Source organism: Bos grunniens, chromosome 13 (assembly GCF_055505025.1).
Source record: "Bos grunniens cultivar Pamir isolate PY7600 chromosome 13, Bosgru_T2T1.0, whole genome shotgun sequence".
NCBI lineage: Eukaryota > Metazoa > Chordata > Mammalia > Artiodactyla > Bovidae > Bos > Bos grunniens.
The window spans coordinates 53794533-53811136 of NC_141177.1; the positions used below are offsets into that span (position 1 = coordinate 53794533).

General features: G+C 43.4%; 1 protein-coding gene across 14 annotated transcripts in view; it reads left to right on the plus strand.

Moving 5' to 3' along the window:
- The first annotated feature begins 4952 nt into the window (after nt 1-4952).
- Nucleotides 4953-16604, plus strand: part of NMT2 (N-myristoyltransferase 2) — a 60359-nt gene continuing 48707 nt past the window's right edge. For all 14 annotated transcript variants that reach the window (XR_015139607.1, XR_015139609.1, XR_015139610.1 and 11 more), the window contains exon 1: nt 4953-5085. Coding sequence is in view for 4 of the 14 variants with exons in the window: in XM_086334226.1 (XP_086190352.1) it covers nt 4976-5085 (110 nt within the window). In the remaining 10 variants the exon portion in view is untranslated. The remainder of the gene's footprint in view (nt 5086-16604) is intronic.

Sequence of the window (16604 nt, forward strand, 5' to 3'; positions counted from 1 at the left end):
GAAGCCCAGAAATGGAGTCGCTTTAAAAAAAATAAGATCAAGTCAACCTGAGTGTAAAGCAGACCAGCTATTAGGAAGAGTTAACACAATGCCAAAGTAAGAGACATTGTTTTTGTGAGCACAGAGTGGAATGTGCAGATTATCAACCTGGCAGGAGTCTTTTTCTGACAGTCCTGATATATAGACAGTTATCAGAGTTGATGATAAAGAATGTGTCCATCTTTAAGATGTTCTTTTGGTCTTTGCTTTCCTGTGGCTTATCAGTTAGTTATCGATGCAGAAAAAAACCACACTCCACAACTTAATGGTTTTAAACAATAACCATGGATTCTTTCTCACACATCTATGGGTCAGCTAGGCAGTTATGCTGATCTCCGTGGGGCTTGCATATGTGTCCGTGGTCAGTTGGTGGACTGACCGAGAAGGGGAGAGCCCAGGAGGGAAAGCGTTCCACTGGGCAGAGCAGGTCATGCAAACCCTCTCAAGGCTAGATCCCTTTAACATTCCCTTTGGCCAAAATTTATTAGTTCTCTTATTAATAAAGATGATGTATACTAGATACATGGGGCTTCCCAGGTGGTACTAGTGGTAAAGAACACGCCTGCCAATGCAGGAGACGTAAGAGACACTGGTTCAATCCCTGGGTCAGGAAGATCCCTTGGAGGAGGGCATGGCAACCCACTACAGTGTTCTTGCTGGGAAATCCCAGAGACAGAGGAACCTGGCAGGCTACAGTCCATGGGGTTGCAAAGTTGGACACAACTGAAGTGACTTAGCATGCATGCATTCTAGATACACACCCTGTATCATCAGAATTTTTTTTTTTGGCTGGAATGAGATAGAGCAGGCAGAAGGGTATATTCTATGTGACAAAACTGCCACACCATCACTTCTGCTGAATTTTGTTGGTCATCCTAAAATCAAATGGTGGGAACATTGGTTCCATCTCTTGGTGGGAGGAGCTGCAATGACAAGGATGGAGATTTGAATTCATACCTTTGCAGTGAATTTATCAATCTGCCTTCTGGCCAGTTAGTCACATCTTTCTTCTTTTTAAAAAATATTTGTTTACTTATTTTACTTGGCTTCTTCGGGTCTTAGTCGTGGCACTCAGGATCTTTCACTGTAGTGCACAGACTCTCTAGTTTGTGGCACATGGGCTCAGTAGTTGTGGCACAAAGAGCTTAGTTACTCCACAGCATATGAGATCTTAGTTCCCTGACCAGGGATCAATGCCCCCACAAAATGCCCCAACATCTCATCCAAATTATAGCATCAACCTCAAAGTTCAGGATCTTATGATTTGCAATACACTGCAATATTATTCATACAGTAGAATATCATTCAGCCTTAGAAAGGAAGAAAATTCTGATACATGGTACAGCACAGATGAACCTTGAGGACATTTTGCTAAGGGAAATAAGCTGGTCACAAAAAGACTGCATAATCGCATTTATACAAGGAATCTAGACTGGTCAAATTCACAGGGATAGAAAGTAGTCAGATTCATAGGTGGTTGCCAGGGGCTGGAGAGAGGGGTGAATGGGGAGTTGTTTAATGGTTATAGTTGCAGTTTTGCAAGATGTAAAAGTTCTGGAGATCGGCTTGCACAACAATGTCAATGTACTTAATGCTACTGAATTGTGAACTTAGAAACAGTTAAGATGGTAAATTTTATGTTGCATGTATTATAGCACAATTTTTTAAAGCAAAAAGTTACAGCAGTTTAAATAAAACAAGACTAATTATACAACTATGATCTTACATCTATAATAAGAGATGAGTCAAGTAGGATAGGAAATTTCCAAGAGCCTCTTTTAACACACTAGTAACCACTGTGCAGTAGTCTCTTCCCCCAATGAAATCTTGGATCTGAGGTTCTAAGGATACCATCTGGTTCCAATCCCCCAAACTCTGGGATTAAAATAGGGAAAAGAAGACATAATTTTTAGAAATATAGTGAGTTTCTATGCATTGTTGTTGTTCAGTCACTCAGTTGGTCCGACTCTTCGAGACTCCATGGACAGCAGTATGCCAGACATACTGTTAAATCCTACTGTTTCTATGCATAACAATAGCGTTTAAGAACACCAGGGTCATCTGCAAACTCTATCCTGTTTCACATAATTAATGATGACACACATTCGTATTATGTAATACCTCCATCCACTGCTGAAAAGTCACCTGTGCCAACTTCTTTGCATTCTGGGGAACACATATTCCCTATTTATCATTGCTTTCCAGTGTTCAACTGGTTTTTGATACTCTCATTTTATTTCTCCAGAATTATTTGTTTTCTTACTCTTTTTTGAGAGGTTCTTAGGAGACATTTCTTGAGAATTCAGATAAATATGTGTCTGCTGAGTTTCCCTTGGTCTTTTTTTAATTGGAGTATAATTGTTTCACAACATTGTTAGTTTCTATTGTACAACAAAGTGAATCAGCTGTATGTGTATGTATATCCCCTCCTTCTTGGACCTCCTCCCACCTCCCCCATCCTTCTAGGTCATCACAGAGCACCGAGCTGAGCTCCCTATGCTACATCGCAGGTTCCCACTGTTTTACACATGGTGTATATACATCAATCCTAATCTGCCATTTCAACCCCCCTCCCCATGCCTGTCCACATGTCCATTTTCTATACCTATGTCTCTTTTCCTGCCCTGCAAGTAGGTTCATCTGTGCCATTTTTCTAGATTCCACATATATGCATCAATATACAATATTTCTGCCTTTCTGACTTACTTCACTCTGACAGACTCTAGGTCCATCTACATCTCCACAAATAACCCAATCTTGTTCCTTTTTATGGCTGAGTAATATTCCATTGTGTATATGCACGACATCTTTATCCAGTCATCTGTTAATGAACATTTAGGTTGCTTCCATGTCCTGTCTATTGTAAATAGGGCTGCAATGAATATTGGGGTAAATGTGTTTCTTTCCATCATGGTTTTCTCAGGATAAATGGCCAGTAGTGGGATTGCTTGGAGAAGGAAATGGCAACCCACTCCAGTATTCTTGCCTGGAGAATCCCAGGGACAGAGGATCCTAGTGGGCTGCGGTCTATGGGGTCGCACAGGGTTGGACTCGACTAAAGCGACGTAGCAGCAGCAGTGGGATTGCTGGGTCATATGGTAGTTCTATTTTCAGCTTTATAAGGAACCTACATACGTTTGTCCATATGGCTGCATCAATTTACATTCCCATCAACAGTGCAAGAGGGTTCCCTCTATACCCTCTCCAGCATTTATTGTTTGTAGAGGTTTTCTTTCTGACTGGTGTGAGGTAGTTTTGATTTGCATTTCTCTTTTTTAGAGAACCCTTCCAGTAGTTTATAGCAACTGATCTGATTTGCTCTTGGTCAGGAGTCTGCTGATTACCCAACCAGGTTACCATTATCCAACTTTTATGTCCAGAGGGAGGAACCAAAGGAAATTCACTGATCTATATTTGCCTAAAGTTTGAAGCCAGAGCTCATATGTGACTTTTGGTCTCAGAAATCGTTGCAATTGTGAAAGAAAGCCTATATTTCCTTCGTGGTTTGGCCCCATTTTCCACTTCTTTCAGAACCTTTGCAAGCTCAACCTCAGGCAGTCATAAAAGTCTGGTGAACTTTGAAATCGCTCTACAATTTTTGTTTTTAGGTACTTCTATCATTTTAAGGGCATGGTCTTGCTTGTGGGGAAAAAAAATAGAAGCCACAAAATGTTCTCAATACCTTTTGCAAAAAAAAAAAAAAAAAGGACCTACACCAAAAATTACAGGTAGCTTTTTAAAGTCTCGTTTCCCTCACTGGGCATTTCTAATAACTATCTTTCCACTGCCTTTGTAAAACCATGCAGGCTTCCCATAACCTAGTGGGACCCTGAACTCTGTCCATGACGGAGAACAAAGGGAAGGACCGGGTGTACAGAGTGCAACAGCAAACAAGACTTTGGACTTGATGTGCCTTTTCTTTGGCAATCCATGGAGTGCCTCCTTACCCTCCTGCCTTCACCGGGAGAGACACGGAACCATTTCAGCCTAGAAGGCCACCCACTTCTGCTTGGAGGTTTAGGTCATAACCTTCACTTGAGGACGCCAGAATGACGCCCCTGACACTCTTCAAGCCCCATTTCCCCCAAGATGGCTGTTGTGGGCTAAGCGGTCCAGCAAAAAAGGGGGCAGCTCTACACTGTCCTCTGTCAAGAGTTTTAGGGCCACGAGTCCGGTTGGAATGGACAGGTGGGAAGGCTGGAAGCACTGTTTAGACTTTGACTTTATAGTACACTGGACAGAGACGTATGAAATGAAATCTTTACAAAGATTCCAAATCTTTACAAAGATTCCAAAGACTTCTTTACCAATCTTTACAAAGACGTATGAAATGAAATCCCTTCACAAGGGATGGGGTTTGGGTTCTGGAAATCAGTGGTCTGAGCACGGCCTACCCCTGAGTATGAATTTCCTGCAGAGTTGAAAGCTCTTCTTAATATGAACAGATGTAAAATCGCGTTGTCTATTTTCCAAAAACGAAGACTCAGGATTTGCGGTCAGCAGGTTGCGGCGTTCAGAAGACTGAGGCGTGTTCCAGGGCTACGCCCCTGCGTACAGTGCGTGCCGCTGTCCCGCGCGCCCCCAACCCCGGACGGCCGGGGCGCGCGCACCGCCCCCAAACCCGGCACAGAGGGGCTGGGCGGAGCGAGGCTGGGCGGGGCGGAGCGAGGCTGGGCGGGGCGGAGCGAGGCTGGGTGGGGCGGGGCGAGGCTGGACTGGGCGGGGCTGGGCGCGGCGCGGCGCGGCGGGGCGGGGCGAGGCGGGACGGAACGAGGTGAGGCGGGGCGGAACCAAGGTGAGGCGGGGCAGAGTGGGCGGGCGCGCCCGGAGGAGACGGCGAGCTGCGCTAGAGGGAGCTTCTCCCGCTGCCGCCTTCGCCGCGCCCGCCCCCCGCGCTCGCGCCCTCCAGCGCCGCCTCCCAGCCCGCGCCGCCGAGATGGCGGAGGACAGCGAGTCAGCGGCCAGCCAACAGAGCTTGGAGCTGGACGACCAGGACACGTGCGGGATCGACGGGGACAATGAGGAAGAGACGGAGCACGCCAAAGGGTAGGCGCGCCCGGGCTCCGCGCGGACGCCGGCTCCGGGGCGGGCGGGCCCCCGCGTGGCTTTCGCGCGGCTCCGGGGCTGCTGGAGGTCCGGGGGTGCGGCTCGCGAGGGGAGCTGGGCGGTGGGGGCGAGGCCGCGGGTGGGCGAAGGGGCGCCGGGACCAGCCACGCCGCTGTCACCCGCCGGCCTCGCGCGTCCGCATCCCAGCCGGCGTGTGACTTGATGGCACCGAGGGGAACGCAACGCCCTTCCCTTTGTGGCGGCCCGGCCGGTGGGAAGTGGTTCTCCTCTCTCCTCTTCTTGTCATCCTCCTCCGAAGTCCTCCCAGACCCTCCCACCCCTCCCCCAGCCGCCACCACCCCCGGGATAACGAGCCTCCGATGGCGGGGAGCAGTTTGAGATTTGCCCTTACTGGTTTCCGCGGCGCTGGCCGGGGAGCTGCGGAAAGTTGTGCTGCCCTGGCTGCCTTGCCCCGCGCGGACCCGGGCAGGGGGCGCCGGGGGTCCCGGCTGGGTTTCTGGGGTCGCACAGATCCGCCCCCGCCGAGCGAGTCCGCATCTCTGGAGCGGTCCCGACCCAAATTTCAACTCAGTCTTGGGGGGTCGCTCCCGCCGACCCGACCAGATCCTGTTTGCTGCTTGATGTCCAAGGACACCCGTTTTAACACCTGATTAGGTTTCTTCTTCCTTTCACTGGCTCCCATTCTCCCCCGCTGCAGACTTAATTCACTCTCCTTTGGGGGGAAAAGATTGCTTCCGGTGAAGGGGGGTATTGAAGTTCTGTTTTTATAGATAGGGGGGTCATTTTAAATCCCAACTTGTGTTTACATTAATTAGCCTTTTACCCAGTTGGATTCGAACTATGCTCTGGCGCCCAGCACTTATCCCTTTAGAAGTGAGATTTTGCAAACCATGGTGACTGGCGAAGAAGTGGGTCAGCTTAAAAACATGATAGGGAGGCCTTAGTCACAGATGGCTTATTTATTCAGTTCATGGAGAGGATTCTTTAAATGATTGATGATTTAAAGTGTGGAGTATTTACATTCTATTTAACGTCTGCTTGGAGATTTATTTAAGACAGGAACTTTGAGTTTTAAAGTGTTATAAAATATTAAAAGAGATCAAGAAAGAGAAAAGCTGACTAAATGTATCTTTCATTGGCATGAATATTTTTCAGTGGCAGCTGCAAGTACAGAATGTTAGAATTCTAGTCTGAATATTTTTTTAAAAAGAGAGGAAAGGAAATTCTGCAGACATCTGAGCTCCAGTTCTGTTTATGCAGTGATAGAAATTCGTCTATGATAGATAGCTAAATATAGATATGTTATTGAAACAATGGCACTAGTGCCAGAAATGGGCACAGATGCAAATGTGCCGAGTTACCCCCCAAACTTTAGCACCTGTCTTTCTAGCAAGATCCTTGACAGTCTGTCTTCTCCCCTATTATGTCTCTTTGTTGTTCTTCATCCTTTTGAAGGTTTGATTATGTACTTCTTTGCTTATATAGTCAAGAATGTCCCATGGTACAGAAAATTACTCACCTGTGTAGCAGGTGATGGGGAAGCTGCCGCCAGGAACCTTGCAGTTCCCACATTCACACCCGAAAGCATATCCATGCCTTCTTCCAAGGTTTTCAGTTTAGTGCATCGGCACATTAATTATACGTTAGCACAGTTACTCAAAATTAGAGCTGCTCAATGGACTGAAATATTTTCCCCAAGAACAGATAACATGATTTAAGCTTCTAGAAGGAAGAAATTGTTGTAATGGGTTTATTGTAGTCTATTAAAATGTAAGGAGATTAGTAAAAATCCAAGTGGCTGTGCTAGTTGGACCACTTTTTTGGATTTTAATTCAGATGGCATGTGCCAAATATGGGGGAGTAATTGTGTTTTATTTGGCTTGGATACTGATGATATGGCTCAGTGGAAACCTAGATTTTTTTTTTCTTCTTAAGTAGCTCAAGTTTATAAATGTTAAAATTTGAAAGACACCTCTTTTCTACACCTGGCCTCTTCATGCTCCACCAATTGAAATCAGGTGACAGATAATGAGGCTTTGAAGGAATGGATATTTTAAAGGTGAATGATCACTTGGAGGCTACCAGGTGTGGGTCAGTACACAGAGCAGTCATTCACTAAATAGTACACTTGTGGCCTGAAAGAATTAATTTACATCCACTGTTGAGTATAATGTATTTACTTATTGTCTTACACATACTAAAACTAGAGCCTCAGGAGAAAAGTGTGCACGTGTGCTCAGTCTTGTCCAGCTCTGTGCAACTTAATGGACTGTAGCCCACCAGGCTCCTCTGTGCATGGGATTTTCCAGACAAGAATACTGGAGTGGGTTGCCATTTTTTCCTTCAGGGGATGTCCCCAAACCAGGGATCGAACCCGTGACTCCTGCATCGCAGGTGGATTCTTTTAAATTAGCATTTAAGTTAGCAGCAGAACCAAATCTCTCTCCTTGCTTTACAAACACTGACTTTCAAAGTGCGTATTTCCTGGACAAATTGATGTGTCTCATCCCCTTTTCACTCAGAGAACTTTCCCCTCATTATTCACTGTGGTGAATAGTTACCAAGAATATTTACATAGGGAATAAAATAAGCATATATGACGATGTCTTTGTTGGCAGATAAGTGACTGAACTATCCCCTAGGGTAGATCTGAAATAGTTTTGGTATTTGAGGGTTATTCCCAGACATTTTAAATATATTATTTTTCTTAACAAAAATTAAAGATCTGGCATTTGGGAAAGTTTAAAACTTTGAAATTCTTTTATCAGAGACCCTGCAATGGCACCCCACTCCAGTACTTTTGCCTAGAAAATCCCATGGATGGAGGAGCCTGGTAGGCTGCAGTCCATGGGGTTGCTAGAGTCGGACACGACTGAGCGACTTCACTTTCACATTTCACTTCCATGCATTGGAGGAGGAAATGGCGACCCACTCCAGTGTTCTTGCCTGGAGAATCCCAGGGACGGGGAAGCCTGGTGGGCTGCCGTCTATGGGGTCGCACAGAGTCGCACACGACTGAAGTGACTTAGCAGTAACCTCTCTTTTCTTACCTCCAATTTAAGGGGAGAATATTGGAAGCTACTCTGTGTACCATGTCATTAGTTCTGACTTTGTTGTTGATCTTTTCTTCAGTAAACTGTAGGGTCTGTGGGAAGATGCAGAAAATTACTAGAATTCTCAATATATATTTTTTATCATGGAAAACTTAAGGGATAATTCAAAACTGCTATTTCTGAAATGTGATCTGTTATCTATGGCGCTAGTGGTAAAGAACCCACCTGCCAATGCAGGAGACACGAGAGACGAAGGTTTGATCCAGGGTCGGGAAGATCCCCTGGAAGAGGGCATGGCAAGCCACTCTAGTATTCTTGCCTGGAAAATCCCATGTACAGAGGAACCTGGTGGGCTGCAGTCTGTGGAGTAGCAAAGAGTTGGACACAATCAAAGAGACTCAACACACATATATATTAATACAGTAAATCTAAATGGAAAGATGAGCTAACAACTTTTGCTCAAGCAACCTCCTGATTTGGGAAATAACATTTAAAATGATCAAAGGTTTCCATCTGAAAGGATGCTATCACTCTGGGGCTCAGAACAAACTTCTTGCAGGGCTTGGCCAAACTCTAAGAAAGTCTCGAAGTATATTAGACACATGCTGTGCTATCTTCAAATTATTTATTAACCCAAGTGTACATGGTAGATATATAAAAGTTAAAGTCAGTTACTGGGTTAACCCAGGGTTTGGAACCAAGTTCAAGAAAGAGATTGGTTGGTTGGTCTACGGTTATTCCTGTTGAAAATATATTAATGACTTTTACTTTTTGGAAGAGTAATATGCTTAATGAAAATACAAACAGTAAGATATATGGAGAAAGCAAGTCCCTTAGTCATCTTACTTCTTAGAGATACCACTATTAACCGTGTAATTTATTGTTATTTATATTTATATACATATATACACACACATATATTTACCTAAGTAAGATCATACATTATATAGATGCTTTTGTTATTTTTTATTTTTCACTGACTCAATCATATAGAAACTCAATTATATATAATCATATATAAACTCAATCATATATAAACTGACGCAACCATATATAAACATAAATGTTTATATATTTATGTGCATGTGTGCTCAGTCATGTCTGACTCTTTGTGACCCTGTGTACTGTAACCCAGCAGGCTCCTCTGTCTATGGGATTCTCTCCAAGCAAGAATACTGAAGTGGGTTGCCATGCCCTCCTCCAGGGGATCTTCGTGACCCAGGGATCGAATCCGAGTACCCTGTGTCTCCTGCATTGGCAGGTGGATTCTTTACCACTGAGCCACCTGGGTACCCCTTTATATATTTATATGTGTATGTAAATGTATATTTAACATAAATAAGATCATACTTTATATAGACTCATATTACCTTGTATTTTGCACTGGCTGTGAGTGTTGTCTGCTAGACTGTTCTGCTATTATGAAAATGTGTGATACAGAGATCACTGGTCGCTTGAAATGTGACTAGTGTGACTGAGGCACTGAATTTTAAATTTTATTCCATTCTAATTTGAAACTAATAGAATTTAATAGCCACATGTGGGTCGTGGCCAATGTGTTAAACAGCTCAGATCATATCCTGCCTTTGAATTTTGTAAGCCTTCTTGGTATTCAGAATACTTCCTCATTCTTTTCTTGTGTTTTACAGAATATGTCAAGTTTCCATACATCCTTTATTTTTTTCTCCTCTAATGGTTGAGGAGCTTTATATCCTATTTTTCTTCTTCTGGGAATTACTATTAAGTTTCTAACAAGGATGCTTTTTTCCTGTATTTCTGTCAATGTAAAAACTTAACCAATGTCTAAAATATTCTACTACCAAACAAGACAAACGGTATAGGATATTTGGATTTCTCCTTCCTTTACATATCCTAGGTTTTGTTGAAATAATCTGGGATTTTAATTCCATCTGGCTTTTCTTTTTGCCCTTGTATTATATTAAAGCTTTTTTCTTAACTGTTGTGTTATATTCACATCCATAGTTTAAAAAATGTCTTAAACCGTCTTGACAGCTTTACTGTTTTCATTGCTAACCACTATTTCTTATAAACTGCACCTTCTCCTTTCTTCTTTGAGTATTTTCTCATTTAATTTTTTTATTAGAGTGTGTAGATGATATATTTTCTAACCTCCTATATGTCTGAAGATGCTTTTTTTGCATGAGCCAGAGTCTGGATGCAAACATAATTCTGTGATAATCGTTTTCCTTCAAGCTCCGTAAACATTATTTTATTATCTTTTTATTATCTTTAGCATTTAGTGGAACAGATGTTTCTCTGCCTGTCTGCTTCTCTTTCTTTTATAGGCAACCATATTCATTTTCTTTGTTTTGCCTTGTTTTCAGTCTAGAAGCTGCTGGGATTTTTCTCCTCATTTTTCTAAAAACCAAGGGTTTTTGTATCATTTTATCTTCCAGGATCACCCTTTTCTTTAACATCTAACAAAATGGCTCAACCTCATACATATTCCTGGGGGTCTTATGGCTACTGAGGTTTTTATAGTCCTCCAGCACGTCCTTATTGCCCCTGTCTTCCTCATCACTAGCTCTGAATGCTTTGGGTCCTGTAGCATTTCTCCCTAGACTTTTTTTTTTTTCTCACATAATGAAAACCAAAGATGGTATTTAATTGGAATGAGAAGAGAAAACAGATTATAAATTAAAAAATCTTAGAAATACTACAAGTATAATTATATCCAGAAAAACATCATGTTTTAAATTATAACTGACACATCTTTATAATACAATTTTACTTACATTTTGGCTGATTAGTTTCTGATTGCTTTTTTGTGTGAGATGATTTTGTAATATTTCCTTTGGAGGGGTTATGCAGATAATCCAATGTTTCTTTTAACATGGTTGATTAAAATTTGTTTGACAGTTGGATAGTTGGAATTCTTAAGTACTGTTGTTGTTCAGCTGCTTAGTCATGTCAGACTCTTTGCGACCCCATGGACTGCATCACCCCAGGTTTCCCTGTCCTTCACCATCTCCTGGAGCTTGCTCAAACTCACGTCCATTGAATCGGTGATGCCATCCAACCATCTCGTCTTCTGTTGTCCCCTTCTTCTGCCTTCAATCTTTCCCAGCATCAGGGTCTTTCCAATGAATCAGGTTTGACTGTAGCCTAAGGCAGAAAACAAGTTCAAATTCAATGTCAGACATCGTTGTTCACCTGAGGGATTCAGTGGCATCCATTCCACTCCACCTGCAATAGGTCGCAGCCTCCTGCAGTGCCCCTCTGAGAGTGGTCTCTTAGTTCTCCCACTTCCGCCTCTTCTCCAAGTTCAAAGTCCAGCTCCATCACCCTTTCTTTCATGGCGCTTTCCCCAGTCATTGTAACTGAGGGTGACAGCCCCTGGCAAAGGCCCCGTGGCCCTTACCCAGTGCATCTTCACCCAGTGCCTCTGCCCCCGTCACACCCCCACCCGTCTTCTCAGCCATCTTCTCAGGCAGACCCTTGTTTTACCGGAAGGAAGCTCTGGCTCACAGGTAGGTGACTTGTCGCAGGGCCACATGGTACACCGTAGGCAGGAAAGCGGAACTTCCCCATTGAGGGAAGCTACAACTTTCCCTGGAGAGAGACGTGAGCGTCTGTGTCCTGTGCTGCTGTTATTTCCGATTGACCCGCACAGCTCGACCTGTACTGTAACGAATAGGATTTCTGTATGTCACCCTTGACTTTGCAGGGACCTTCGTCTTTTATAATTAGTAGTATGAGCATATGGTACAAACTTCAAAAAGCACAAGAAGGGTATCCTGGGAAGAGGACTTCTCATTCTGCCAGCCTTGAGTTTCCCTCCCCGTGAGCATCTCCTGATGCCAGTTTTTGACGTGTCCTTTTGGTGGCATCCTACACACGTACAAGGCTGCGGGGTGTGTGCATGTGTGCACGAGCGTGCTTACGTGGAACAGGCATTCACCACCAATGGCAGCATGCCCCTTCATTCCTGCACCTTGAATTGTCACTTAACAGTGTATCCTGGAAATCCATATACATATTTTTGTGAAAGTGAAAGCTGCTCAGTTGTGTCCAACTCTTTGCGACCTCATGGACTATACAGTCCCTGGAATTCTGCAGGTCAGAATACTGGAGTGGGTAGCTTTTCCCTTCTCCAGGGGATCTTTCTGATCCAGGAATCAAGCCGGGTTCTCCTGCGTTGCAGGCAGATGGATTCTTTACCAACTATCAGGGAAGGCTATTATATATCAAAACCCATAGACCAATCTCATTTTTTGTTTATTTGGCTGCACTGATCTTAGCTCCCCAACAGAGGATTAAACCTGGGCCTTTGAGAGTGAAATCGTCGAATCCTAACCAACCACTGAACTGCGAGGGAATTCCCTCAACCTCATTTTTCCAAAAAATTTTTATTTTTTTATTTAGTTATTTTTATTTTTGGCTGTGCTAGATCTTTGTTGCTGCACTGGCTTTTCTCTAGTTGTGGGCGAGCGGGGGCGACTCTCTAGTTGCAGTGCATTGGCTTCTCATTGCAGTGGCTTGCTTCTCTTTCTGTGGGGCACAGGCTCTAGGGCGAATGGGCTCAGTAGCTGCAGCTTTTGGGCTCTAGAGCACAGGTCAATAGTTGTGGTACACGGGCTTAACTGCTTCAAGGCATGTGGGATCTTCCAGGATCAGGGATCGAACCTGTGTCTCCTACTTTGGCAGGTGGTTTCTTCATCACTGAGCCCACCAGAGAAACCCTGAACCTAATTTTTTGAAAGACTGTGTACCATCATTGCATGGATGTCCCATTACTCATTTAATCTGTCCCCTGTTCTTAGATCATGAGGCTGTTTTCAATCATTTGTGCTAATGAAACAACGCTGAAACAAGTATACTTGGATGTATAGCACTTCTTCAAAATATTTCTTCATGAATAATTTAAAAGCTGTTCCCAATAACAAGTTTTAGGCAGGCGGTGTGGTGTGTGGAAATGAGTATTAAACCAGGAATTGAAAAACTCCCCTTCAGTCAGATGTCGAAATAGAGGTCAATGAATCTCTCTGGGTATGAGTGTCTTGATTGGGAAATTGAAGAATTTGACTCTCAAATTCGTAGGATTTAGCAAGTATGCACTTTGTCCTGAGCCCTGTCCCATCCCTCAGGTTTAAGAACCAGAGACCTTTTGCCTCAGGTACTGTGAGGCCCCCAGAGCTCCTTGGATTAACCTTCTGTTTTTCACAGCCCAGAGGTCGGGGGCAGTATAAACAATGGCAAAAGACAGACACCTGTCCTGACTGACTCCTGACTTGTCCCCACCTTTAAGCTGTCATCCTAGGCATTGCCAGCTGTTCCTTCTCTTTCAGACACGTTTTCTGAGCTCTGGGGTGTTTCTGTGCTTATTTACATTTTTATTTTTTAATTTTGTTTTTAAAACATTTATTGAAGTATAGTTGGTTTACAATGTTGTGTTCATTCCTGCTCTATGACAAAGTTATACATGTGTATATTTTTCTTATTCTTTTCCATTCTGGTTTGTCATAAGGCATTGAATATAGTTCCCTGTGCTATGTGGTAGGATGTTTTTTTTATCCATCCTCTGTGTACTAGTCTGCATCTGCTTTTGCTTTTTTAAAAAAAATGTCATTGTCTCTTTCTTCTACCATCCCAAAGTGGACCATGACCTCTGGCTCCCTTTTGGATCTGGGAGGTCCTGTCCTTTATGTTTGAGAACTCAAAGTTCACTTTTGTGATTCCTGGGGAAGAAGGCCACCTGCACAGCCTCCACTCAGCCTCTGAACCTTGACTGCCCCCTGAAATCATGTTTTCTCTGCATCTCGCTTCTGGCCTTTGCACTTGGTCTCATATCACAGACTCATCAGTCAGCTCTTCTACTCGAGGTCAAGCAAGAACAGAAACTCTGTTCCAGTGTTTCTACCTAGCCTTTCAGAGGCATCAGTCCCTGGAATCCCTGCAACCTAGATGAGATCTGGCTATTACCTTCCTTCTGTTGGAGCCTCTTGCCCCTCCTCACATATTTAACTGCCTGAGATGATGATTTTCCTTCCCTGCCAGGTACATCTTGTCCCTTGCTTCTGCATCAGATTTTTCTGGGAGTGTGGCGGGGCAGGGGGAGCCTAATGTTTTGTTATACGCTGTAACCATAAGGATTTCATCAATACGTAAAACATTCCTTTAATGAGAGAATTGGTTAGGTCCATGAGCATCATTGGAATTATTCAAAAGAGGAAGTATTATTAAAAATGAAAATTGGATCTAGCAAGAGAATTCAGAAATAGGAATATCATTTGAAAAGCACATCAAATTGTGAACTTTGCTGGCACATTAATCTTATTAAATTTAACAGTGGTAATGAAATATTGAAATGAATCACAGCCAGAAAAAAAATTTTTTTTGACTTGTTAATCATCTTCCTTCACTCTGAAAGATCTGGAAATGAGAAAAGTCATAGAATTGGGAGCTACTGTGTAACTGTGTATGGGCTGATCTTCTATCATAAAAACATTTGTGGGAGAAGGAAACGGCAACCCACTCCAGTATTCATGCCTGGAAAATCCCATGGACCGAGGAGCCTGGTGGGCTACCATCCATGGGGTCGCAAAGAGTCAGACACGACTGAGCGACTTCTGTGTTTTTGAAGCTCAAAGGGATATGGGTCACTGAAAAGGATATAAACCAGGGCAGAATTTCTTAAAGAAGTAACAGATTAGTTAGTTACAACATCAAGATAAATGGAATTGAAACAGCGATGCTACCAAGAGAGTTGGGCAGTACTGCTTAAGTAATGCTCAAGAGTTTCTGTTCTTAAATTGTTTCCTCCTGAGAGAAGAGGAGCAGCCCTGGGCCCACTCCGCTCTGCCTTTTCTGTTCCCCACTGTGGTTGTGTGTTGTCACTTTCAGAATTGCACTTTTTTCACCTTGTCATAGTAGCTGCCAAAGTGTGTTTTTATAAACATGGGGTTCTAGAGCGCTGGCTTCCTGGGGCAGAGGAGAGAAAGAAATGTGTTGTACAAAATCAGTACGTTCATATGTTTAATAAAATAGTTCTATTATTGGAAAAAAAAAAAAAAAAAAACATTTGTGAGCATGAGTGAGAAAGGCTGTAGGAAATTGGTTAATTTTTCACTGATCTGGACTATCTCGAAGGCTGTGCTCTACCAACACCCTCAATCCTTTTTTGGAAAACTTGATTTTTCTACTTGTTTTGCTCACCATTTCATCTTGAAGCAGTGTTAAGTGCAATGCAAGCAAATACACTTTTAAGAAATTTGTGGAATATCTGAGCAGTTTATATTTAGTTTTTCAGTTATGTGTAATGATCTTAAAGATATACAAACAGTTTTTAGGAGCATTTAAAATATTTCCTCCTTCATTCTGATCTTGGATAATCTGCAAAGACAGGTCTTACTTCACAGACTAAACTTCATGCTGGACTATTTCTGACCAGTGCATATTGATAAAATTTTATGATGAGTTAGCAGGAGACTCAAGTTCGATCCCTGCGTAGGGAAGTTCCCCTGGAGGAGGAAATGGCAACCCATGCCAGTCTTCTTGCCTGTGAAATCCCATGAAGAGCCTGGCAGGCTACACTCCATGAGGTTGCCAAGAGTCGGACATGACTGAGCATGTTTCCACAGCCTTATTAGAATTGGATTTTTGTTTGTTTAATGATTTATTTTTTTAATTGAAGGATAATTGCTTTACAGAATTTTGTTGTTTTCTGTCAAACCTCAACATGAAAGAATTGGATTTTTATGGGAAGCAAGCTTCAAATGTGTTGGATAATAATGAAATAATCATGAAAAAAGAAGGCTACTGAGATAGAACCTGTTTTCCCACATTTAGATTATGGTAAAAGCTGAAAGAACTGGAAACTTGGGAACAACCCAATATCTAAAAGGGGGAATTGGTTAACAAACTGTAGACCAGAAACTAGGAAAGGGAATCATCCAGGGTCCTACTCTAGCTGGGCCAGGATTGCCCAGGGCTTATTGGTGAGCCACTGCCAGAGACAGCCACCCTCTACTGCTGGCATGGAAACATTGGGATTGTTGGCTGGTCCCACTGTGGCCGCTGCCCCATGCCCCAGCCTCAGTAGCTACCGCTGCCTGTCTCCTTGGCTGACCTTTATAATGATTAAGGTCATTGTCAGTTTCTGCTCCTCACTGGTCACAAAATTCTAGGGTAGCTTTGAGCTTGGAGCGCTCCAAGGTCTTCTCTGTGACTTTCTGCTTTGACCAGAGATGATGTGGTTCTAAGGAACCTTGGGGAAGGAAGTTGCTGAGCTAGGGATGAAGCTCCCTAATTGATGAGGTGGCTGAAATCCTGATGAAGGTCGTGCTGTGATGAAGCCAGGTGCTGAGAGCATCAAGGTTGGCTTCTTGCTCTGGACTGTGCATCGCACTTGGGGAGGAAGCAGATGAAGAAGTCATGACTGGAATCGCACAGATTGGCTGCTGAGAAAACAGACTCACTCAGGAC